A 25,042-nucleotide genomic window follows, 5' to 3' on the forward strand; every position below is an offset into this window, starting at 1 on the left:
TATATAACATAAAATAGTAAAAAAAAAAAAAAACTATGAAATGTTTTGCCCCACTAGTATTGAATCATATAGTTTGAAATTCCAAAAATAATGCCAATATCTTTTACAACTAAATATTCTATTCAGATTTGAACAAATAGTACATCTCATTTGGAAAAATTACTACCTATAATTGAAGATTTTTTCCCCAAAATATTACACCTTTGTGATAAAGGAAATGACTACTATTGTTAATTTATTACATTGACAAAAAGAATAGTCAATGTCAGTGCCTAGAAGACACTCAAAATTTAACTCGAAATTGTTATTAGAACTCTTTGTCATGTAAAGACAGGCCTTCTCCATTTTAATTTTGTTGGTTTGCTTTTAGAAGTACAGTTCCTTTGGTTAAGAGCATATGGAATTGGACAATCGAGGTTTTGAATCCTGGCTTTTTCATGTTCAGCTATGTGACCCTCCTTGGGCAAATTATTTAACCTCTCTGAGCCTCATATTTAGAATAAACCTCGTTGAAGATTGTATTAAATATGAAATCAAATATTTCATATTTAAGGTATAATGCCTGGCATACAAGAACCATTTAATAAAGGTTCTATTATAATTTTAATAATACAAGTTAGCATCTTTTTAATTCAATATCCATATTATATGTATATAGCAGGGTTTCTCCCTTTGTGGGTTTATAATTGTAGTGAAAATGAATCAAATACCATCATTTCTTCTTTCAGGTGGTGTGCGAAATGAAATGTTAGCACTAATTGAAGGATAAAACAAAAAATTGAAAACACAGGAAAGAGAAATATTGACATGCAAATTATATTATAGCTTAAGAAAGAAATACATTGCTTTCAGTGAAAATGAGCAAGACAGAGCCGTGGGACTGAGAGAGAGAAAGTTTATTTAACACAAAGATACCACAAAGATCTTGGCTATTAAATTTAGAGCACAAGTTTTATTCAGAGAAAGAAATCTTGGAGAGAATAAAGGAGGATTTGAATAAATCAGGATCTTCCTCCTGGCTGGAGAGACTAAACATAATAAAGATGGTTTCTATATAAACTTAAATTCAATATAAAGAACTTGTATAAAGAGATCTGGGGGGCTGGGTGGTCTTGTCAGATCACTGTAGCATTTAAGCCGAGACTAAATGATATTTCTCAGCTATGGCTTTGGAACTGTATATGGGTGTGAACTCTCAGGATAAACAAGTTCAAATGGGTTGATTAGGGTGGTCACATCTGGACATTAAAAGAGAAGCAATCATGTTTATACTCTAGGATGTACTTGACGTTGGAAGCTTGCTTTACAGGAATATGACGTTGTTTAACTGTTTTTGTTAATAATTTGCAGGGTATGCATTCTGAGGAATCCAGGTTTGGCAGCCTCCATTTAAATTTGCAGCCTTTGGAAATGAAAAGGGTTGGTGTCGTGTTCACACCCACTGACTATGGAAAAGTTACCTCACTCATACTAATCCGGTAGGTGTGTCCTCGTCACGGAGTCTTTTTCTTTCTTGTCGACGATGACTCATCTGCCTAAATCTTTCTCTCTCTCAAGAATATATAATCTCTTTTGCTAATAGTTGATGCTCACTTCTCAATCAAGTCTTGAGTGGTGAGGCTGTGATGCAGGGTAGGAAGAGGTGGTGGCTTAGAAGAGAGGCCACCAGAGGCCCCTCACTTAATCTCCCATGCCTCAGTCTCCTCCCTTCTCCACTAGGGAGTGTGTGCCCATGTTGAAGCTGTCTGCATTGGTGAGAAGTCGTAACACAAAATTAATTTTTAATAAATGACATTTTGGTTATTTTTTTAAAGCTTTTTTATTATCAGATAAACTGATAAAAAAAATTTCTTATTTGTGACTTCCTTTAACGTGTAAGAAAACGTGGTGAAATAAAATTCTTTAAGTTTGTTCTGTTAAGCATTTTAATAAAGATTCTCTAATGCCCTGCTGACTTATGTGTTTCATTTTAACCTATTCTTTGTTGAAGAACTAAGGTCATAGGAAGTGCAGAAATAAACTTTACGTCATCTCAGGTTAAACTATCCCACACTCGGAAAGAAAGTCTAAACTTTTTATAGTAGTTAATTTACTTTTGGTGGTTTCTGTATTGATAGACACAATATTCTTCTGTAAATATTATCAGTCATCTAATGCCTTATCACTTAAAGGGCTCTTAAATAGTTAAATAAAGGTTTTTAATCTTTTAGATAAAGATGTAAAGATATTTCAGTGTATTTTGCATAATTAGAAAAGTAAAATGTGTTCTCTCTCTGCTTCCATAGTATTTGCGTTGTGATGACTGGCTTTCAGTCCAGTATTCTTCATTTAAACATCATTTCTACTTTTTCATTCTAGAAATCATGGTTTTAATTAATGAAAAGGCAAACACTAGTCTGAATTAGTTTGACTAATAAGAACCTGACTAGATATATGTTATTTGTGGGATGATGTTTTAAATGTTTGGTTCAAAAGAAATAGTACAATTTTATTTCTAGAATCATCCCAAAGGCAGAATTTCTTATAGTCACAATTACTATGAAAACTCCTTAGTTCATCCTGGAAACAGTTTTTATCATTTTGTCTAAATTTGTTAGTGTTTTTGTCTGTATGCCCCAGTTTATTTCTTCAGTTTTTTTCTCTTGGATCACCATCCTGCAACCTGGTTGTTAGAAAAATATGTGAGTTTCCATTTGTGGCTCGTGGTTGGAGAGTGGTCATGGTGGTTCACACATTCTTGCTAGAGTCAGCTTGCTTTGACTTCTCTGGACGTGGCAGCTTCCATTGCCTGTGGATGCATCCTTATTCTGTGAGACGGCAGGAGAGGCCACTCTATTTAAATTGATGTTCCTTTTTAAAACTTTGAAAATGTTTTTGCTAGCTGGTAATATTTAAATTCAAGTGCGTTATATCTTGTGACTCTATGGTGATGTTTTATTTGTATCTCCTTTAACTGTAGAAATAACTTGACTGTTATCGATATGATTGGTGTGGATGGATTTGGAGCAAGAGAGTTACTGAAAGTGGGTGGAAGACTTCCTGGTGCCGGAGGGTCACTCCGATTCAAGGTGCCTGAGTCCACGCTGATGGGCTGCCGCCGACGTGAGTTCGTATGCGTGGCTCTCTGATAGGGAAGGCTTGGCCTTAAAGCCAAGAGTGAAAGGATTCTATAAGTAGATTCTTTTAAAAATTTACAGTAAGTTTGTTGTATTGATGTAAATAATTAAATCAGGCAAACATCTGAGCATACTTCTGGATTAGAATAGTAGCTTTAAATATTTAACTCAATTTAATAGATATAGACGGAAAAAAGAAAGTGTCATTGCTAAATTACCAATAGGGTATCAAATATTTAAGATAAATATATGAAGCAGTAAATTTGGTTATCAGTTATCTAATAATAGAAAATCATACCAAAATGATGAGGAGAGAAGACTAAACATGTGCTAACTGATAGAACTTTTTGTGATTATGGAAATATTCTATATCTGCATCAACCAATACTGTAGTCGGTAGCCACATGTGGTTAATGAGCCCTTAAAACATAACGAGTGTGACTGATGAGGTCAGTTTTTATATTTATTTAATTTTTATTAATTTAAGTTTAAAATAGCCACCTGTCTAATAGCTGCTGTATCAGACAATACAAATTTAGAAATACATTGAAATGTTGCACTAGAAATTTCTAAAGTATGCATGTATTTAAATGTAAATGCCTTTAAGTCACTTATATTAGTTTTAAGAACTTCCTGAGGAGCTAAAACAGAAATCAAACAAAGATGTAAAGTGCTTTTTGTAAATTCTGTCTAGTTTTCTTATTACTACTTTTAATTATATGAAAACACTGCAAGCATTTTAGTTTAACGATATGTTTTCTACAGAGAAAGTTGGTTGGTGAAACTAGAGAATAATTTGTAGCACTATTTTAATGCCTGTTTGGAATTACAAAAGCCAAACAAAAAAAAAACTAGCACTGAGTGTGAAAAGATGTGTTAGTAATTTTGCACTCAGAATTCTTCTTCAGGGTATTCATTTTTCCATTCTTTCATTCGATAATTTAGAGTTGGCTTTGAATGATAGAATTAAGGAGTAATATAACAATGATAGAACCAGATAAAATATTAGTCCTTATATGGAATAGATTGTGGGTTATAAATTTATATAGGGATATTTAAAAATTGTTAAAACTCTTCTTTTTTTAACCTCTCAGTATAAAATGTGCTCTCATTTATTTGCAAGGATTTAATTACTTTATTCTTAGTAGCTGTGAATTTATGCAGAAGCACGTACATATGCTCTTAACTGGTCCCTGGTTCAATGTGAGTAAAAAATCATAGGGGCACAGAGTACATGGTGATGAATAGTGGTAAATCTAAACTGGCTTCTGAGAAGAATAAACTTTTAACCTTAACTTCTAGTAAGTAAAGGACCAAAGAAGAGATTTTTGATTACTTTTGGTACCTGTGCAGATATTTTAACTTAAGAAAAATCTTGACTACTTAACCAATTCTTTTGTATCCTGATTATATAACATATTTTTTAGTTGTTCTAGCAATTAGATAGAAATCATACTTTGAGCTTATGTTGAATTTGTTTTATATTTTAATAATATAAATAATTGTTTGGTTGATTCAATAAATACTGAGTGAATTTATTATTTTAAACAAGTGTTGCTATTCATTTATACTAAACAAGACTTTTTGTCTTTACTAGAACTGAAAGACAGCAAGCAAATTTTATCTATTACAAAGAACTTTAAAGTTGAGAATATTGGACCTCTTCCTATAACTGTGTCATCTCTGAAAATTAACGGGTATAATTGCCAAGGTTATGGATTCGAAGTGCTAGATTGTCATCAGTTTTCCCTGGACCCAAACATGTCCCGTGATATCAGCATCGTGTAAGCATTGGGTTTGAACTTCATTTAGTTTTGTGATGCTTTTACCAATGTGGGAGAAAACCCTTTTTCCATTGGTAAGACATCTTAAGTTGTTTTTATATAAATATCTGTATTATAGAAGTAAGAAATATTGCTGCCATTATGGTTGTTTTGTTTTGTGCCTAAAGTTGAAACGATGGAAAGTTCATAAAGATGAATCTTTTGTTACCAGCTTTACTCCAGACTTTACGTCTTCCTGGGTCATTCGTGAGCTGACTCTCGTAACCGCAGCAGATCTAGAATTCCGCTTCACTCTCAACGTGACCCTCCCTCATCACCTGTTGCCCTTATGTGCTGATGTGGTGCCAGGACCCAGCTGGGAGGAGTCATTTTGGAGGCTCACGGTCTTCTTTGTCAGGTAAATCTCCACCATATCCCCCATTCCTCTCTCTCGGAGTAGTGAAGTCATTCAGGTGAGTGGCATGAAAATGTAAATATCTTGAGTATAGTCAGAGCATATGAATTGAGTGGAATTTCCATGGTTTTGAGAACTCTGACGTACGTGAAGTAAACAAAGTAGTAACTGGTAAGCTTTAAGGTTATAGTAAACTAGTAGTAAGAAACTCATAGGACCTGGGAGTATAATAGACAGTTGTGCTCCGTGTATGTTCATTGGCAGTCACAATGGGAAATATGAATGTTAATTACTCTTTTTAGCTCAGTGCATTGGTGATTTGAGATTAGAAGACTAGAATGACCCTTTTTGAGTGATTTTATCCTGGAAGCATCTTTAAAAATTGAACAGTTAAACTTATAAATATGCACATTTTTAGAAACTTGGGTTTCAAATCTTTAAGGAACATCAGAAGTTGTGATGTCATCCATCTTATGGAATTTTACCATATCTTTAGACATTTTCCATTAATCACTGACCACTGTTCTATAATGAAACTAGTCTTTTTAATGCCACTCAGAACCATGCAGTAATGAACTTTGTTGCTTGCTTCCTCAGTTTGTCCTTGTTGGGTGTGATTTTAATAGCCTTCCAACAAGCACAGTACATTCTTATGGAATTCATGAAAACAAGACAGAGGCAAAATGCTAATTCCTCTTCACAGCAAAACACCAGTCCGATGGACGTAATCAACTCCCATCCTCACAAGTAAGAATCCTTAAAGTGTTTGCGTGTGCATGTGTGCATAGGGTGGGATGGGAGGGTTCTCATTTTTGATATTACTCATTTATGATTTTATTTTAAGGTAATGTAAGCTTTTATTCCAAATCTGTTTTCATAAAATGTTCCTGAAGACATCATGTCAACATATGCACTATTTCTTTTATTATAAGATAGTCTTCATGTAAGGACTTAGTTTATTGGTGCCCTCGTTGACAGAAAACTCACAGAGCTTTAGAGGAAGGGAAGGTAGAACTCTTTAACACACGCAATACCAATTTTTATCATGGATGTAGAAACAGAGAAGTAGAGTTTTATTTGGTTTGCCTTTATGTTAAATGTTTTTCTTCTTAAATTCAGAAGCAATTGCAAGAACTTTCTCGATACATATGGCCCCTCTGATAAAGGCAGAGGGAAGAGCTGCCTTCCACTGAACAGTGCTCAGAGCAGGATCCAGAATGCAGCAAAGAGGAGCCCAGCCACCTATGGTCATTCTCAGAAGAAGCATAAGTGCTCAGTGTATTATAGCAAACACAAAACCAGCACGTCTGTGGCCAGCAGCACCAACACTACTACTGAGGAAAAACAGACTTCGACACTGGGCAATTCCCTGTCTGCTCCTAAAGAGGATGTTTGCACTGACATCATGGGTGAGAACTGGATCAGCCTCAAATATGCAAGTGGCATGAATGTCAACCTGCAAAAGAATCTAACCCCTCCCAAAAACTTATTGAATAAGGAAGAAAACACACTGAAAAGCACAATTGTTATCAATAATCCTTCTTCTGAATGTAATTCGAAGGAGGGAATACAGACATGTATGTTTCCTAAGGAAACTGACATTAAAACTTCAGAGAACATAGCTGAGCTCAAGGAACAAGAGCTCTGTCCACTGAAGACCTCCAAGAAACTACCTGAAAGTCATTTGCCAAGAAACTCACCTCAGTACTACCAATCAGACTTGTCAGAAATTTCCAGGAAAAATAATGGTAATCTTTTCATCCTCCTTGATGATTCTTCTCTCCTGTTTGTCCCCAGTCTGTTTTTAATGGAATGTGTTCTTACCTGTGACCTTTAGTTTTAATTGTGGGTGCTGAGTTTTTTCGTTCATGCACAGACTTTTAGCCGATGTAACTGTTGAAATATGACTTGTAAAATGAAAAGTTTAAGACAAGGCACCAAGTTTTTAAAATGTCGTGGCTAAGAAGTTTAATTTTTAGTATGCAAGGAATGTGGATCTCATATTTTATTGTTGGGAGAACATGGACACATTTTTCTAATTATTTTTTTACCTTGGCTTTTCAGACTGTTTGCAGAAATTAATCAGCCCATGAAACATTTCCAACTGAACAAAACTTCAACTTTATTTAACAGCCACCATCTCATGTTCCCTGGCTCTTATTCTTCTAGAATTGTATCCCTTGGTTAAAAGAAGACAGATGTTATGTAGTGGATACAATTAATGAAAATACAAGCAAAAGTAGCTTAGGAAGACTACCTACATATAAAATTCTTATTACGCTTTAACTGATCCCTTTAGCTTCTGGCATAAAGGACTTGTGTTTTTTTTGTTTTTTCCATCCTGATCAGTTTAGTATGCACATTTCTGTATCTGTAAAGTCAGATTTTTGATACTTTATAATCTAGAAAAACTGAGTTGCCTTTGCTTTTATTTGAAACATCTAAATGTAAATAACTACATGTTGTTTTTCACTTCTTGATATTATAGAGAAGGTCCAGAAATGTTATAGATTAACTAATTTTAATGAGCTTTATGCATTTGGTAAAAAGCCCAAATCAAATTTTAAATGTTCCATAAAAGAACATTGCTAATTTAAAGGAAGTTGGAGTCCTCTGAGTGGAGCACGGTCTGGGCAGTTGCACGTGCAGTTCTGGTGCACCTAGTTCCAACTTGTTTGTACCGTTTGCCCTGGCAGTGGTGCGCATGCTTGAAGTGGACTCATGTCTGCAGGGTTGACACTGTGCCCTGTGTCTCCTCCACCTGACGTGTGAGTATGCCCCTTGGATAATGCAGTAAAACAGATCTTCAGATCCAACCATGGCATACCTTTTGTCTGTGGGTACTTTATGATGGGCTGGTTGGGTGCCTATTGCTCTGTTTCTGTTCCAGACACCCTCAAGGGCCCAGACTGCAAAATGCTTTTGAAAGGGTGAAATTGTGGAGTGAGTCCTGTTGGGCTTTTTCCTTGTTTTGTGAATCACTTAGGCTTAAGCACAGTCTTCGACATAGACTTTACACACACTTGAAGTAATAGTTGTTTGAAGGAATCATCCCTCCAGAAGTGCATTTTCTGTGGTCCATTGTGTCTGTCAGATGTCTGGATAAATGTGCCTGCAAAATGCAATTCTCGTGGCATTGTGGGTCGAAGGGGACCTTCTGCCACATCTTAGTACTTTGAAATGGTTGAACTGTAGAAGTGTGGATCAGAAATGCAGAGCCAGAGTGGGTCAGTGAATTTGAATTGTGCTTCAAGATCCTCCTGTCCAATGTCAGTAGCTGAGCCAAGATTGCCATGTAATAACTCCTTAGTAAGTGTGAGTAAATTTAATATGAGAGTCCATAAACACAGGGTTTGTGTATATCATTGTAGATGGTAATCCTGCCCAGAATGTTTCATTCCTGTGCAGATTTACTAGTGTGTTTATGTTTTAAATGGACAAGAATTTTTTTAAACTGCTTTTTGGCTGGATCAGCAGGATGTTAAGTGGTATCAAGGTGATTGTTGAGCAGATCAAATAAGAGTTGATGAAAGACCTTTGGCTTTCCACCGTGTTCAGACCAGGAAATTCAAAAGTGCTAATTCACACTCATGTTTTTTTCTGCAGAATTAATATGTCAACATATCCCTTGCAGGGAAGCCTATCCACTGACATGTATTTTGTTCTGACTGTTTTATGTTCACAGCATTATTGTAGGAAAATATCAGGATATTAAAAAGTGAACAAATTGCCTCCGTCAATTTACAATTTAAAAATTTTAAAGAATTGCAAATGTTAAAAGTCAGAAAGGTCTGAGAAATTTAGGGGAAGATAATTATTTGAAGGTAGGGTTTGGAGTTTCTTAGTAATATTAAGGGTTTTGGGTTTTTTTGTGAAATCTCCCAAAGGAAAGCATTGCAGTAACTTGTCAGATGGTAAACGGCATGTAATCAGCAGGGAAACCGTAATGTGTAAAGAATACTCAGGAATGAGAAAATCATATATACAAGAAGTTTCTGATTTTTCACTTCCAAATTTGAGCATTAGTTCTTTTTTAATTTTGTAAAGTATTTTACTTTGTGAGAGCATGTTTCCATTTTAAGGTCCTTTCTAGAATCTGAATAAAACAGCTTCAGGTCTGTGAGCTGAGCTTAGCCCACCTGATGGCTGAGGAGCCTCAGTTCCAGTCACATTGATTCCTGTGTGGCCCAACGGAATTGGGAACTTCTGCTCACTCAGTTGAAACCAGATGATGTGTTTGCCACATTTTAGCCTTTTCTCTCAAAGTGTACAAATGTTCTGTAGAAACAATCCTAGTGATAAGATTGCCTTTGGGAGAGGGGTAGGTGCAGGCAGCCCTGTCTGTTGAGGGTGCCGTAAGTGATTTTCTTAACCTGTCTGAACTCCTGGAACACCTGAAGAATTGTTCCTTCTGAGGCTTTTTCCCCCCCGCTGAGTGTAGCTTATTGTCCCAGAGAAGAAAATGTCCCAGGGTGTATATTAATGGCTCTAACTACATGCTCGTTGTTGTTGTAAGTGCAGAGTATTTTCTGAATAACAGAAAATGCTTCTTATTCCTTACCTGCTTCTTTCCTCTGCCTCTTTTTGAGAGGCCGGTAGTAAGTAAATCATAAATTAAGATTCCTGATAGCAGTGAAGTCTGTTGACAGATTCTTCAGGGTTCTGTTTTCCCATACTGGGTTTTTGGCATCAACCTGTCAAACAACTGTGAAACAGCTCAGTTTTTCAAACATTTGTACATGTTCCAGAGTCTCTTGATCATCTGACAGGAGTTGGACTTTATGCGTAATGTAATTGATATTTTGAAATATAATATCTCTTTTCAAGTGTTTATAACCATTATTTTTGATTATATGATCAAAATAATATAGATTTAAACTTATAGTTAAAGACAGGCTGCTGTTGACCTCAGCACTACTACCTAAGAGAAATAGTTAGCGAATTATTTCGTTGCTTTCTACTTACCTTTTAATTTAATGGCACACTAAACCTTGAAATTAACAGTTCCTGAAAGTTTTCAGTGAATTATATACCTCGAAAATGACTGAAATATCAGTATTTGCAGAAATTTTAAAGAAGTTCTCATTTACTTATATATACTAATAACTTATAATGAAGATCTAATGGTTTACTCAAAATATACCATAGGATTAGATTTGAGTCAGTAAAATTTTAAGCAGGATGCTAGCGAGTTCCTTGTTTTTCCTTTTTTTGGTTTTTGTTTTTCATTTTAACCACTATTTTGAGGTGTGATTGACAAATAAACAGCTGTACATATTTAATGGGTATGTCTTGAAGAGTTTGGGGATAAGTGTACACCTGTGAAACCATCACCACCATAAAGGCCATAAACACATTCATCACCCCTCAAAGTTTCCTCCTGCCCCATTTATTATACTGTTGTTTCTTCCATTTGTTTTTAATTTATAACTATGGCACAAACACATTCTGTGAGGTTATGGAAAAGTTGCATGCTTAATAGAATGGCACAGATAGTCCCCATTTTATTTTTATTTTTCAATATATTTTAACATTCACTTGTACTTATTTGTGGGGTACAGTCTTTTGTTTCAAAACATGCAAATACTGCACAGTGATTCACTTAAGGTTGGTATCAAAGTTTTGTACCTGTCAGTCCACCACTTTCCTCCTTCCCATCATCCCCACCTGCCCCTGGGCCTCTGGTATACATTATTTTGCTCTCTACTTCTATGAGAACCACTTTTTTTTTTTTTTTAAAGATTCACATATGAGTGATATGTGGTATTTGTCTTTTTGTGCCTGACTTCGCTTAACAGGATGAGTTCCAGTTCTATCCATGTTGCTGCAAATGATAGGATATCATTTTTTTATTCTTTTGTGTATATATACCACAGTTTTTTTTTTTTTTATTCATTCATCTGTTGATGGGCATTTAGGTTGATTTCATCTCTTGGCTATTTTGAATAACATTGCAGTGAACATGGGAGTGCAGGTGTCTTTTTGATATATTGAGTTCATTTCCTTTGGGTATATACCCAGTAGTGGGATAGCTGGGTCATAAAATGGATCTATTTTTAGTTCTCTGAGGAACCTCCATATCATTTTCCACAATGGCTGTACCAATGTACACTCCCACCAGCAATGTAAGGTAGTTCTTTTTTCTCTGCATCCTCACCAGCATTTGTTATTTTCTGTCTTGTTAATAATAGCCATTCTTACTGGACTAAGACAATATCTCATTGTAGTTTTAATTTGCATTTCCCTGATGATTAGTGATGTTGAGCATTTTTTCATGTGCCTTTTGGCCATTTGTATGTCTTATTTTGAGAAATGTCCTGGTCCTTTGCCTGTTTTTTAATTGGGTTATTTGTTTTTTGCTGTTGAGTTGCTGAAGTTCCTTATATATTCTGGATGTTAGATCCTTGTCTGATGTGTAGCTTGCAAACACTTTCTCCCATTCTGTTGATTTTCACTTTGTTGATAGTGTCCCTTGCTGTGCAGAAACTTTTTGTTTGATGTAGTCCCATTTGTGTGTTTTTGCTTTAGTTGCCTGTGCCTTTGTAGTCTTGCTCAAAAAAGCACTGCCCACTCCCATTTTGTGTAGTGTTTCCCATATTTTTTCTTCTAGTAATTTCATAGTTTTGTTTCTTACATTTTGGTCTTTAATCCATTTTGAGTTGATCTTTGTGTATGGTGAGAGATAGGGGTCTAGTTTCAGTCTTCTGCATGTACAGTTTTCTCAGCACCATTTGTTGAATAGGCTGTGCTTTCCCTATTGTATATTTTTGGCATCTATATCAAAAATCAGTTGGCTGTAAATATGTGGGTTTGTTTGGTGCTCTCTAGTCTAGTACATTGGTCAATTTGTCTCTTTTTTTATGCCAGTACTGTACTGTTTTGGTTACTATAGCTTTATAGTATACTTTGAAGTTAGGAAGCGTGATGCCTCCTTCTTTGTTATTTTTGTTCAAGATTGCTTTAGCTGTACAGGGTCTTTTGTGGTCTTTTGTGAATAAGAGTGGGGAAAGTAGACATCCATTTCTTGTTCCAGATCTTACAGGAAAAACCTCCAACTTTTGTCCATTCATTATGATATTAGCTGTGGTTTTGTAATATATGGCCTTTATTGTGTTGAGGTGCATTCCTTCTATACCTAGTTTGTTGGGTGTTTTTTATAATGAAGGCGTTTTGGATTTTATTAAATGTTTTTTCTGCATCTTTTGAAATGGTCGTATGGTTTTTTTTTCTTACATTCTGTTGATGTGAATACTGTGTTTATAGATTTGCATGTGTTGAGCCATCTTTGCATCCCTGGGATGAATCCTTCTTGATCATGGTGTATGATCTTTTTAATGTGTTGTTGGATTCTATTTGCTAGTATTTTCTTGAGGATCTTGGCATCTGTGTTCATTAGGGATTATTGGTGCATAGTTTTCTTTTTTGTGTGTTTGGTATAAGCATAATGCTAGCCTCATAGAATGCGTTTGGAAGTATTCCCTCCTATTCAAGTTTTTGGAATAGTTTGGGAACAATTGGTATAAGTTCTTCTTTAAATGTTTGGTAGAATTTGGCTGTGAAGCCATCTGGTCCTGGGGTTTTCTTTGTTGAAAGACTTTTATTACTGTTTCAATCTCATTACTTATTATTGTACTATTTAGGTTTTCTACTTCTTCATGATTCAACTTTGTTAAGTTGTACGTGTCCAGGAATTTATCCATTTCTTCTAGGTTTTCCAGTTTATTTGCATATAGTTGTTTGTAGTAGACTCTTAGGATCCTTTGTGTTTATGCAGTATCAGTTGTAATGTCTCCTTTTTGATTTCTGACTTTATTTGAGTCTTCTCTCTTTTTCTTTGTTGGCCTAGCTAAAGGTTTATTGATTTTATCTTTTCAAAAAACTATTTCCTTGATCTTTTGTATTTTTTTTAATGTCTAAATCATTTATTTGTGCTCTAATCATTGTTATTTCTCTCCTTCTACTGATTTGGTGTTTGGTTCTCATTTTTCCAGCTCCTTGAGGTATAATGTTAGATTGTTTATTTGGAGTCTTTCTTCTTTTTTGATGTAATCATTTAAATTGCTATAAACGTCCCTCTTAGAACTGCTTTTGCTGTACCCCATAGGTTCTGGTATGTTGTATTTTCATTTGTCTCCAGGAATTTTTTAATTTCCTTCTTGATTTCTTCTTTGACCCACTCATTGTTTAGCAACATATTGTTTAATTTCCATTTGTTCATACAATTTCTTGTGTCCCTTTTATTGTCGATTTCTAGTTTTATTCCATTGTTGTCAGACAAGGTAGTTGATAATGATTTTGATTTTTTAAAATATGTTAGACTTGTTTTGTGTCCTAACATATGGTCTATTATAGAAAATGTTCCATGCGCTGCTCAGAGGAATGTATACTCTGCAGCTGGTTTTTTTTTTTTTTGTCAGTTGGCCGGTCCAAGGGTGTGAAATATTCTGTAGCTGTTGGATGAAATGTTCTATAAATGTCCATTAGATCAAGTCAGCCTATAGTAGAGATTAATTCTGGTGTTTCCTGGTTAATTTTCTGTCTGGATGATCTGTCCTTTGCTGAAAGTGGACTCTTATTAAAGTCTCCAACTGTTACTGTGTTAGAGTCTCTCTCTCCTGTTAGTTCCAGTAGTGATTGCTTTTATATAAGTGGGTGTTCCAGAGTTGGGTGCATATATATTTAGAATTGTTATGTCCTCTTGTTGAATTGATCCTTGATCCTCTATCATTATATAATGACCTTCCTTATCTTTTTTTTTTTTTTTTTTTTTTACTTTCCTCAGCTTGAAGTCTATTTTATCTAATATAAGTGTAGTTACTTCTGCTTGTTTTTGGTTTCCATTTGCATGAAATATCTTCTTCCATCCCTTCCCTTTCAGCTGGTGTGTGTCTTTATCAGTTAAGTGAGTGTCTTGTAGGCAGCACATTTTTGGTTCTTGTTGTATAATCCATTCAGCCAGTTTGTTCTTTTAATTGGGGCATTTAATCTGTTTATATTTAGAGTTGTTATTGATATATAGTGATTTATTACTGCCATTTTGCTATTTTTCTTTTCTTGTTGTTTTGTAGATCCTTTTTCCCTTTTTTCAGGTGTTACTGTCTTCCCTTGTGGTTGAGTGGTTTTCTCTAGCTTTACATTTTGATATCTTGCTACTTTTTAAAAGAAGTATGTACTCACCATTTTTCCATATTCTTGAACATTTTTATGTTAGAATTTCTCAAAGAAACCCTGAAGAACTTATTAACATTTTTAATATTGTTTGCCCTGATTCTTGGCCCTGGAAAAAACATTGCTAGTTTTCTAAGAGTCTGTGGTTTACTACTTTATTTGGGTGGCTTAGAACTGGCTACTAAATTTGGATCCTTTCTAAGACACTTTGATGACTAATGCTTTTAGTGCTGTATTCTTGGCTTGAAGAAAACTTAAGGAAGTTCATTTTCTCATGAATTAGGCTGCTAGGAAAGTAATGGCATATATATTTTTTTTTTTTTTAGGAGAATGTCCATATTCAATTTCATACTTAAAGCTTACAGACTTTAAAATGATATCCTTATTTATGATTTCTTTTTCTGTTATGGACCCTGTCTGCCTTGCTTGTGGCTGTTTCCTTTACTCATTCGTAGCGTTGGATATTTTCCTTTGTGGGATGTTTAACAGCAAGTTTGTGTTGTAGAAGGAAATTTCAAAGGTGACCTCTGCGAAAGAATACTATTAATTTTGACAACCTGTGAAAGCAGGAGTAGTGATGACCCTATGGGGCTGCTGTTGTGTGCTCTTAGCTCAGAAATGTGCCGGTTATAAAAGATTCTGAAATGTGTGTCCCAACTGTCCCTTAAATAAGGTGGACCTAAATCCTCTAGGCAGATGGTTGGCTGTCCCATAGGGACAGAGATTCCTCCGAGATTACTTAATTGCCTTTGACTCAGAGTCTTTACAAACTCTGCTAGTTATTAAAGGAAGCAATTGAGAATGAACAGATTGGCCTCCGGATTTGGCATTGGCCGTTCCATCATAGCCAAAGGCATTAAACATCCCATGGCGTTTTATTTTATGTAAAGAGTCTAGCCAAAAGATTAATTTTCTGTATTCATCTGGTGACATTTGGAGAATCTAACTTTAAATTAATTTTGAGTTAGAGCCTCTTTTTCTGAAAGTATGAAACACAATATGCTGTGGTTTTACTTAAATCATAAAAACCTGCATCACATTGCAAGGTGTGTGCTATTTGCTTACCCAGAGTTTTTATAGTTACGTAATGTTTATGTAATTTTCTGTTAACAGAATAAAAGTATGTTTGCCTTATAAGAGTTTTTTGAAAAATGTATGTATCTTGCTTTGAGTGAGTTTAATTTGTAGCTTCAGAATTTCAGAATCAGAGGGGACTTGACTGCCCCTTTCATTTTGCGGGTGAGGGGCTTGCCCGGCCCTGAGACCCACAGCATGGCTGAGCTGGAGCCTCTGCTGATGTCTGGTCAGGTGTCCATCCTGCTGGAGCCTTCAGCTGGGAAATATTTGCCCTGTGGTCATCTAAACTTTCTGAGATGTCAAAGGTATAGTTACCGGATTCTCAGTTAAAGAAAAAAGGAAAAGGTATTGAAATACTTTCCGTTTCGAGTTAGAACACTGAGTCCATTTAGGGCGTGGTTGGAGGTGACTTGCCTTTACTGTGAGGTAAGGGGTGAAGTAGTACACGTGTGAAATCCCTTGAAAGAAAAATGGAAAAAACTTGTTTTCAGATAAGGTTCCTACCGGCTCTCATTTTTGCCGTGTCATTCACCTTCACCAACAGTTCATTCCTCAGCACGCGGGCCCTGTCCACCGGGGCAGGATGGGCATTTGCTGTAGGGGAAGGACCGTCCCTGAGATGGTTGGAGTGTCCTTTGGTGGTGATGCCTTCCTTACATTTATATCTGTCCTGGCTTCACCTTTGTAATTATCAAGCAGGGTAGACAAGGAAGGTGGGGCCGTGCTCGTTTTACAGATAAGAAAATTGAGGCTCAGGCAGCTTAAGAAATTACTTTGATCATAAAACTAAATTAGTGGCTGAGTCATGAGCAGAATCCAAGTCCTTATCCCTCTCCCCCTCCCCAACTTTTTTTTTAATGTAATATTTATTTATTTATTTATTTTTTCAATCGAAACATAATCGTACATAGATGTTTCTTAATTGTTATTGAAACAAGTTATTCCCTACAAATAGCTGAGGGATGTTACAAGATATAGTGATTCTTTCAGGGAATTTTGGGGGCCACTGATTTGATCTAAGTATTATGTTGTCATCTTTTTTTTTTTTTTTCAGTGGTATAGTTTTCTAAACCATTGACCTTGGTGTTACAACACCATGCTGTAACCAGTTGAGCTGGCAAGGTAGAGAGTTCCTCCCCAACTTTTATAAAAATTGGGATAATGTATATACATAACATGAAATATACCATTTTAACTATTTTAAAGTTCAGTGGCATTAAGTAAATTCACATTATAGTGCAGCCATCACCACTATCAATTTCCAGAATGTTTTTATCATCCCAAACAGTAACTTTTTATGCATTTAATAATAAATATCCATTATCCCTTCCCCCCAGTCCCTGGTATCCACCATTGTACTTTCTATCTCTATGAGTTTGACTACTCTAGGTCCCTCATGCAATGGGAATCATGAAACATTTGTCTGGCTTATTTCACTTAGCATAATGTCTTCAAGGTTCGTTCATGTTGTAACATATACCAGAATTTCACTTTTTTTTTAAGCAATCTTAACCATTTTAACTGTCAAGATTGTTACTAAACTGTACAGTTTAGTAACATTAAGTATATTCACATTGTTATGCAATGAATCAGGCTGAATGATATTCCATTGTATGTATATACCACATTTTGTTTGTCCGTTCATCCACCAATGGACGTTTAGATTGTTTCTACCTTTTGTCTATTATGAATAATAATGCTGTGAATTTTGGTGTTCTCCCCTCTTTTTTCTTTCACGTCTTTTAAAGATTGTCTGTAGAACTCTTAATCTAAGCTCATTTTTACCTGTAAACAAAATAAACTTCTAGCACATCATGAATGTTAAAAATAATTCTTAAGTCTAAATCTCATTAAATCAAGTGAGATTATTTGGTGTAGGAGGGAGGTTTAACTATGAGGGATATGAATGGAAATAATTAGCTAGAAATTGTTTTTATTTGTTCAAGGGAATAACCAGCAAGTGCCTGTCAAGAATGAAGTAGATAATTGTGAAACTTTGAAGAAGGTTGAAACAAAGTCTGCCTCAGAAAAAAAGATTCAGAAAGCATCTAAAGAAGATACGTGTCCTGAGAAACAGGACATACCTTCAGTGGGGGTCTGTATTCCTTTTTTTCTTGCCTATTAAAAAGAACAAAACCCATTTTTAGGGCTTAGAGTGCAAATGTCTGTGTAAAATTATACACGTATATTTTATACTTTTTAATGTGTTTGAATCCATATTGACAAGTGGTGGTTTTGATGTGTTCATTTACAAAGTTTTATTTATCTTCTAATTATATCGGTGATATTAAAATAGTTTTAGTGACACCAGATAGCTTTTACTCTCAAGAGGAACTATTCTTAAGCAAATGGGTTAACTCCTAGGTAGCAGTGGTAGAGTAGATCACATATCCTTTCTATCCATTTGTTACCCAATATCCATTTTTTAAGGCATAGTCTTGCTGAGTTAGATTGCTTTTTGTCTTTCTTTTTCCCCATATCTATCATCATCTTCTCTCTAAAAGATTAAAAAGTATTAATGATACAATAGAAGAAAATCCCTGGTATGAGGGAAGAACTAAATTTGTAGATCAAAAGGGCACATTGTGTACAAGTGGAAAAACTGATGCATAATAATGGACACAGGCACATCCTAGTTAGATTAATTGAACTTAAAACATAAAGAGTTATGTAGACATAAGCAAATCAAAAAACATAGACTTAAGCTTGCCTCAGACTTCTCCATAGGAATATCTAATGCCAGAAAACAGTGGAGCAATATCATTGAGAAAATGAAGACGTAAACAAAGAATATTGTGTCTAGCCAAGTTGGCACTCAGGTACAAAGGCAACAGGCAGACTTGCTTAAACACAAATGAACTCATGAGCCATTCTTGAAAAATCAAGTTAATGAAATTTAGCCAACCAAGACAGAAGTAAGAATAAGGACTCAGGATTGAAGAAGTCGTGATAAATGTCTGTTGTTCAGGTTTCAGTCCATTTCATATCCAGAGCTAAGACCAAACAATTGGTGATTATAGCCACAGCACAGATCGCAAATATTAAAACTTTAACAAAGTAAAAACAATAACATAAGCTGCAAAAGATAGGTGGGTTTGTGAGGCAGGTGAAAACAAGTTTTAATTTTAATCTTTCTTGGTAGAGAGCCAATACTATGTAAAAGAGAAATGTAGTTTAAAAGGGTGATAACTTAAGAAAATACTTTTTTATAATCTCTTTCTTAACCTTAGAGAAATCTTTAAGGAAATAATATAACATGTGTGGAAGAAACAATAATTTGAAAGTTGGCTGTTCCCTTGGTTCTACTTTAGTTTCTTTTTCTTATGTTAAATTCATATAAAACTGAACCCTACATTTTTATTTAAAAATAATACATGGTCTTGGTGGTATAAATTATTCCTGTTGGCACCCACAAATGTGGCAGATGGCTGTCGACAGGAATAATTTTTAGCACCCATCTGCCACATTCATGGTGCCATTCCCCTATCTCAAATTCTGCCCCAGCCCTGACATCTTCCCTGGCTCCCCATGCAGACTTAACACTCTATGCCTGTGCCCTTTGTGATAGCAGTTTTCTCAAATTATTGAAGTTATTTTCTTCTCATCATGTGTTTGCCATTAGATCCCCGGGGGCATGGGCCTTCCCTTTTATCTCTGTTTCTGGAGCTCAGACAGTCTTGCACTTGGTCTCAGTGGTTATAGAAGGTCCTCCTTCCTTTTCTGGTCTGTGAGCTTAGGTAGGACAGGTCTGTACCTAATTCTGGTAGCCGCTCAACAGTAAGGATGCCCGTCCAAGGGATTTGGGAGACTGAGGCTGAACTTTGTGGCCTAAGGTTGTCCCTAACCAAATCAACCAAGATAGATTTTCTGGTGCAGATTTGGGGGCTGTAGTTTGTCATTTCTTTGCTGTCTCTGTGACTCACTCCCTGTTTTGTAGAACTGTTCTTTAAAATCCCATGAGTGTACTTTCCACTTCATTGTTCATTTGGAGAAAATCATTCTCAGTAAACACATTCCCAAGTGCAGTACTCAATGTTTGTTTTTCTTGCACATTCTTAGGCCCTAAATTTGCAGCTTAGAAAATAGTATAAATCTGTCTATATATTACATGAGGAACATTCCTCTAGATTTATTGGCAAGGAAGGTTGAAGCCCGAGTTTGGAATACACAAACTACGTTTTAACCCTAGCTCTGGATTTTTATTTTCTTTTAAGCAGATTTTTTTTTTTCCTTAGAAAAGTAACTTATGATTATCATAGAAACTTAAAGAAGAAGAGGGGAAAAGATCTATGTAATATGAACCACTTTTAATATTTTCTGTATTCTGTACCTTTTCAATGCAAATTTTTAAAAACTTTTGTTATCTTAAAATAGTTAAGATAATAGCTATTATCATTGTGTATATATAGCTTTGTTTTAATGTTATAATTCTCATGTTGTTAAAAATTAGTGGGGAACGTTGTTTTCAGTGGTTGCATAACATTCCTTCATTTAATGGTGCCATAATTTAAATCATTCTTCTGCAGTTGGACATTAAGGTTGTTGTCAGCTTTTTACTGTCATAAATCTGTGATGAACAGTGTTGATGATCACTCTTTCCTATGTGCCTGATATGTCCTTGTTATAGATATCGGGAAATAGAATTAAAGGGTATCAACTTTTTAAGGCTCCTCAGGCGTGATGCCAGTGAGCTTAGGAAAGTTGGGACCGACTCACGTTCACGGGCATGGTATATGAGAATGCTGGTTTCATTCTCCTCTCTGCAGCATCACTTGTTTGCAAAATCTTGGTCAGTGTGATAGGTGAACAATCATGTTTTGGTTTTCATTTCTGTTTACATCTTACTAAGGAAAGGTGAGCATTTTCCTTCATTTCATTCTTTATAAAATTCTGAAAAAGGGCCGAGCCCGTGGCGCACTCGGGAGAGTGCGGTGCTGGGAGCACAGCGACGCTCCCGCCACGGGTTCGGATCCTATATGGGAATGGCCAGTGCACTCACTGGCTGAGTACCGGTCACGAAAAAGACAAAAAAAAAAAAAAAAAAAAAAATTCTGAAAAACACATAAAGGAAAAAGAAAACCATCCATTCAAAATCCTGCCACTGAAAAGAAATTCTATAAATTAAGAAGTAGATGTCCAACCTAGTTTTGCTTCCGCAGCTAGCATCCTGCTTCCCCAGCTGTTTCCTAGTGTTTGCAGGCATAAACACTCATTATAAACACATCTGTGTTTTCTAAAACCAAAATGGAAAGATGAGATACAAGCTAGGCTATAATTTCCCTTCCCTAAGAACATATTTTAATATGAAACATTTTGGATGAACTCTTCACGATATTTTGCCTTTTATATTTCTTTTGTGAATTTGTGTTTCGTGTCCTTTTTTTTTTTTTTTTTTGCCTGCTTTTCTATTGAATGTCAGTGTTTTTTTCTTATTTTCTTTATGAACGCTTTATATGTAGAGGTATTAACTCTTTATCAGATATTGTATATTGTATTTTTTTCTTAGTTCACCCTTTCCCTCTTATTCTTTGCTCTTACTTATATATAGTAGCTTTAAGAATGCCTTTGTGTAGTCAATCTGTGCTTTCTTTTTTTTTGATTTCTTCCTTTGCTTTTATCAGTGTTTAGGGAATCTTTCTCCGTGCTGCCATCAGTGAAATCGTCACCTCCATCAAAGAGATCAGAGAACTGAATTAGTTCAGTAGTTCAACAATAATGATAATAGCTAAGTCTCATAAAGTGCCTACTGTGTGCCAAGTAATTGAATCCTCACAGCAGCCCTTTGAGGAACACCAGGAAGCTGAGGCAGGGAGGCTAAGTAACTTGTCCAAGATCACACCACTAGTGAGCAAAGAGTGAGATTCAGATGAAGCAGTTTGGCCTCAGAGGCTGTGATCTTAATTGCAACTCTGTATGGACTCTTTCAGTTTCCTGGTTAGTCCTGCCTCCCTCTCGGTGGGACTCTCTATACCAGAAAGCCCAAAATCAAAATGTCCCTTTACTCTTCGTATTTACTCTTCATGTTTCTCGACAAGTTTGTTGCTTTGGTTCTGTGGCTTGCTTTTCCTTCTCTGTTCCGCCCCTCCTCCATTGCTGCCTCTTTGCTCTTAGCCTGTCCCCCGACCCTTACCCCAAAGACAAAAGTCATTCATTAGTTTTTCATTCCTCACTACCTCTTCTTTTTGCTCTCTTGTCCATAGCTCTTCCTTTCCCTTGTTGTGTTGCTCCTGGACCCTGTTTCTCGGCCATTCTACTCACGTCTCTGAGTCCAGCTTGTCCAGCACTCTCCTTTTCTTTCTAATACTCAGAGAGTTCCGTGGTGCTTCTGACCACCAAGTCCTACCACTCAGTAGTCCTAAAATACTTACCCTCTGGCTTGCACATGACAACAGTTCCAACCAGATTGATTTGAGAAAGGCAGCCAACTATCAGAATGACCGCTGACCAGCTCGTGCTCTCTCTGACTCTACTTCGAGACTGATCCTTTATTTGTGCCTGACCCTGCAGGGATGGAAAGGCTCAAGCACTTGCTGTGCTGACAAGCCCTTGTTGGCCCTTGAGTGGACAAAGAGGGGCACGGGAAGGGAAAACATCCCTCGCTCCCATTAGAAATACACAAAGGAACAATATATGAATAACCGTGGTATGTGTCTAATGTTTAGCGTAGGACCATGTGTCTGTACATCTTTCATGTGTCTGTTTAATATCAAACTTAAGAAATTAGCATAAGGTCCTGTAGGATAGGGCTTTTTGTGTTTAACTTGTCAGGTTTTTAAAATACCTTCAGAATCAGAGAAAAGTTAATACATACTTATTGGGGGGAAAATTAAAAGAATATAGAGAAGAAAGCAAAAATCCCACATTTCCATACCATTAAAATTTTATTTCTAGTGTTTGTTTATTGTGGTATACACATTGCTTTAATAGATGCATGAAGATTCCATTATCCCAGATGTAAAACTTGCAGGTATCTAAATAAAACCTTTTCTTTTTCTCCTTCCAAGTCATATGTGTTAGTCAAATGTAAGTTGGACTTCATAGATTCCTACTCTGATTTCTGGACCAACCTTCTGCAAAAGAAGGTAAAATGAGCCAATCTTGCTTTCGTGAAATGTGAATCCTAAGGGTCAATAAGAAGAGGGCTCTTCTGGACTAGGGGATTTGCCTCTGTGAGGTCCCTGGAAGAGACATCTTCCTCCTGAAAGTACCTAAAACACTTAGGGTCTCTGTGTGTGAGCTCCCACCACCTCCCGCCTGCTGACCAGGTGGCAGCAGGTAGAAGGAAAAGAAGTAATAAGTATTAGAAGATGTTAAGGACTTGTACTACTTTAAACTTTGAAATGGCGGGGGAATCCTCCTCCCTTGTGCCTGACATTTGAAAGAGAAAAAAGCACAAATAAAAGAATCATACATATATAATACACATATCTAAAGCTTTTATTTATATTTATACGTATATATATATATACATATACATATATATCTGCATCTCGTGTTGAATTAAGCTTTTCAGAACCACATTTAATAATCATCAAGCATATTCTTGCATTATTTATCCAAGAAGCTTAAACTAGTTTGGAGCATTCTTTGGAGATGTGGCTGTTTTCACACTAAAGTTCATCTATAAACAAAAACATAAACACACAGTTTACTCCTAAGGGGAGTGTTTACCTGATTTTTCTTCAGTAGTAATTCATGTGAGTTGCAAAAGCCAAATTAACCGGTGAAGTTTGGAGGATTTATTGCTGCTGAAGTTACCAGCAAGCTGACCATAAATTGCTAGCAGATGTTTTCTTTTTTAGCCCTTTAGGAATTTTATAGGCAACAGTTCTTTTTTCTTTTTCTGTGGAGCTTGAGGGAAGGAGGGAAAGGAGGGAAATGAAAACAAACTAGAGATTGAGAAACATATGTCTCAGTTGAACTAGTGCTGGGATGTTCTGAATGCAGATGGAGCTGGTCTTCAAAGGTTTTAAGAAAGTGAGTTTTTATTTATGTTTAGTTGGTTAAAACCGCTAAATGTTTTTTTTCCTCCTCTTTAGCAAGAAGATCCCTATAGGAAAAAGAAGCTTCAGGAGAAAAAAGAAGGAAATCTACAAAATTTAAATTGGAATAAAAATCGAACATGTAGAAAAAACAAGAAAAAGGGTGTTGCTCACGTCTCAAGGTGTGTCATTTTTACAATCTCTTTAAAATTTTAATCTGTTTTTCACTTTATAATTTTGCATTTAGCTATTATCTTTTAATTTTATTTCTATTATGTTGGATACAGATAATATGAGAGTGTAGATATTTGTAAAATTAACATATTGTCTCATTATGTTTTTATTTTGTTAAAAGTATCTTCAGGGCTGGCCAGTTAGCTCACTTGGTGAGAGCACAGTGTTATAACACCAAGGTCAAGGGTTTGGATCCCCATACTGGCCAGCTGCCAAAAAAAAAAAATATATATATATATCTTCAAGTGACCAGAATTTTTTTTATCTTTCCTTTATAAAAAGCTAAAAGCTAGGAGAGGTTTTAGAAAGAAAGCATAAGACATCCCTCCATATGCCAAGACCTCCATTCTGCCTGTGAAACGCAGGAGCGTTTGTGGAGCAGGTACTAGAAAAAGCCACTGGGCACAGGCAGGCTTCCCGCTCCCAGCTCGGCCGTTGGCCACCTGGGGCTAGCTGGGGTCAGAATAGTGAAATAGAAGTCACCATTCATATAGCCCTCATGTCAGTCCTGCATAGGGTTGGTAAGGAGCAGAGCCAGAGTTGGAACCTGGGCCATTTGGTATTCTTCTTTGGAAACCTTGCTTCTTCAAGTCACTTAATCTCCCCAAGCCTTCATCTTCTTACCTGTGAAGTGTTTGTGTGGGAATCCCATATTGCTGAGGTTCTAGAAATATCCCTCTAAATATAATTTTAGGTAAATTTCTCAGCTTGAGGATTTTTTCCTCCAGGTTAGTAGTGTATGCATTCTAATTCCAAATCCACCCGAGTGGTGTAGTCTCTGAGTTTTGATTTCTTACGTTAGACTTCGAACACTCCTCACACATGCATGCCAGGAACCTCCAGCAGAGGCACACGCCCTTTCCCTCCTCTCCCTAGGTCTGTGGTTGGAGCTTTTCCTTCCCCTTCCAGGGCCCTAATTTATACAGGAGAGTCAGTTCCAGCTCTCTGACACTTAGATGAGACTATCCTTGAGTGGGCTTGAAACCTAACCCTGGGGCACCCCTCCGCTCTCTCCACTCTGGCTTTTTCTTTTGAGTTCTGGCATCTATGGATTTCTGTTTCTTGTGAGCTAGGCTAGGTATTTAAATGTGTTTTTGTTAAATTTTTCTCTAGTATTTCCATGTTTATATAGGGAAAGGGTCCCACCTTGCTGCAGTTCAGCTTCTTGTTGGAAGGAAACTGTGGCAGGACGGCCCACCTTGTGGCAAGGACCGCTGGCATGAGAAGCACGTACGGTGCTGTTCCCATGTTTGTCCCAGGACCCTGAGGCAATTGCTGTCTCGAGCT

At 36.3% G+C, this 25,042-nt stretch overlaps 1 protein-coding gene across 7 annotated transcripts in view; it reads left to right on the top strand.

Annotated features, from left to right (window-relative positions):
• TMEM131L (transmembrane 131 like) overlaps positions 1-25,042 on the top strand; it is a 155,998-nt gene that overhangs the window by 115,125 nt on the left and 15,831 nt on the right. For all 7 annotated transcript variants that reach the window (XM_063108142.1, XM_063108141.1, XM_063108146.1 and 4 more), the window contains 8 exons: positions 1,351-1,478; positions 2,960-3,102; positions 4,714-4,900; positions 5,112-5,297; positions 5,892-6,041; positions 6,414-7,042; positions 17,486-17,634; positions 23,579-23,703. In XM_063108142.1, coding sequence (XP_062964212.1) covers positions 1,351-1,478; positions 2,960-3,102; positions 4,714-4,900; positions 5,112-5,297; positions 5,892-6,041; positions 6,414-7,042; positions 17,486-17,634; positions 23,579-23,703 — 1,697 coding nt within the window. The remainder of the gene's footprint in view (positions 1-1,350; positions 1,479-2,959; positions 3,103-4,713; positions 4,901-5,111; positions 5,298-5,891; positions 6,042-6,413; positions 7,043-17,485; positions 17,635-23,578; positions 23,704-25,042) is intronic.

This window comes from Cynocephalus volans, chromosome 9 (assembly GCF_027409185.1).
Source record: "Cynocephalus volans isolate mCynVol1 chromosome 9, mCynVol1.pri, whole genome shotgun sequence".
In the NCBI taxonomy this organism is placed as follows: Eukaryota; Metazoa; Chordata; class Mammalia; order Dermoptera; family Cynocephalidae; genus Cynocephalus; species Cynocephalus volans.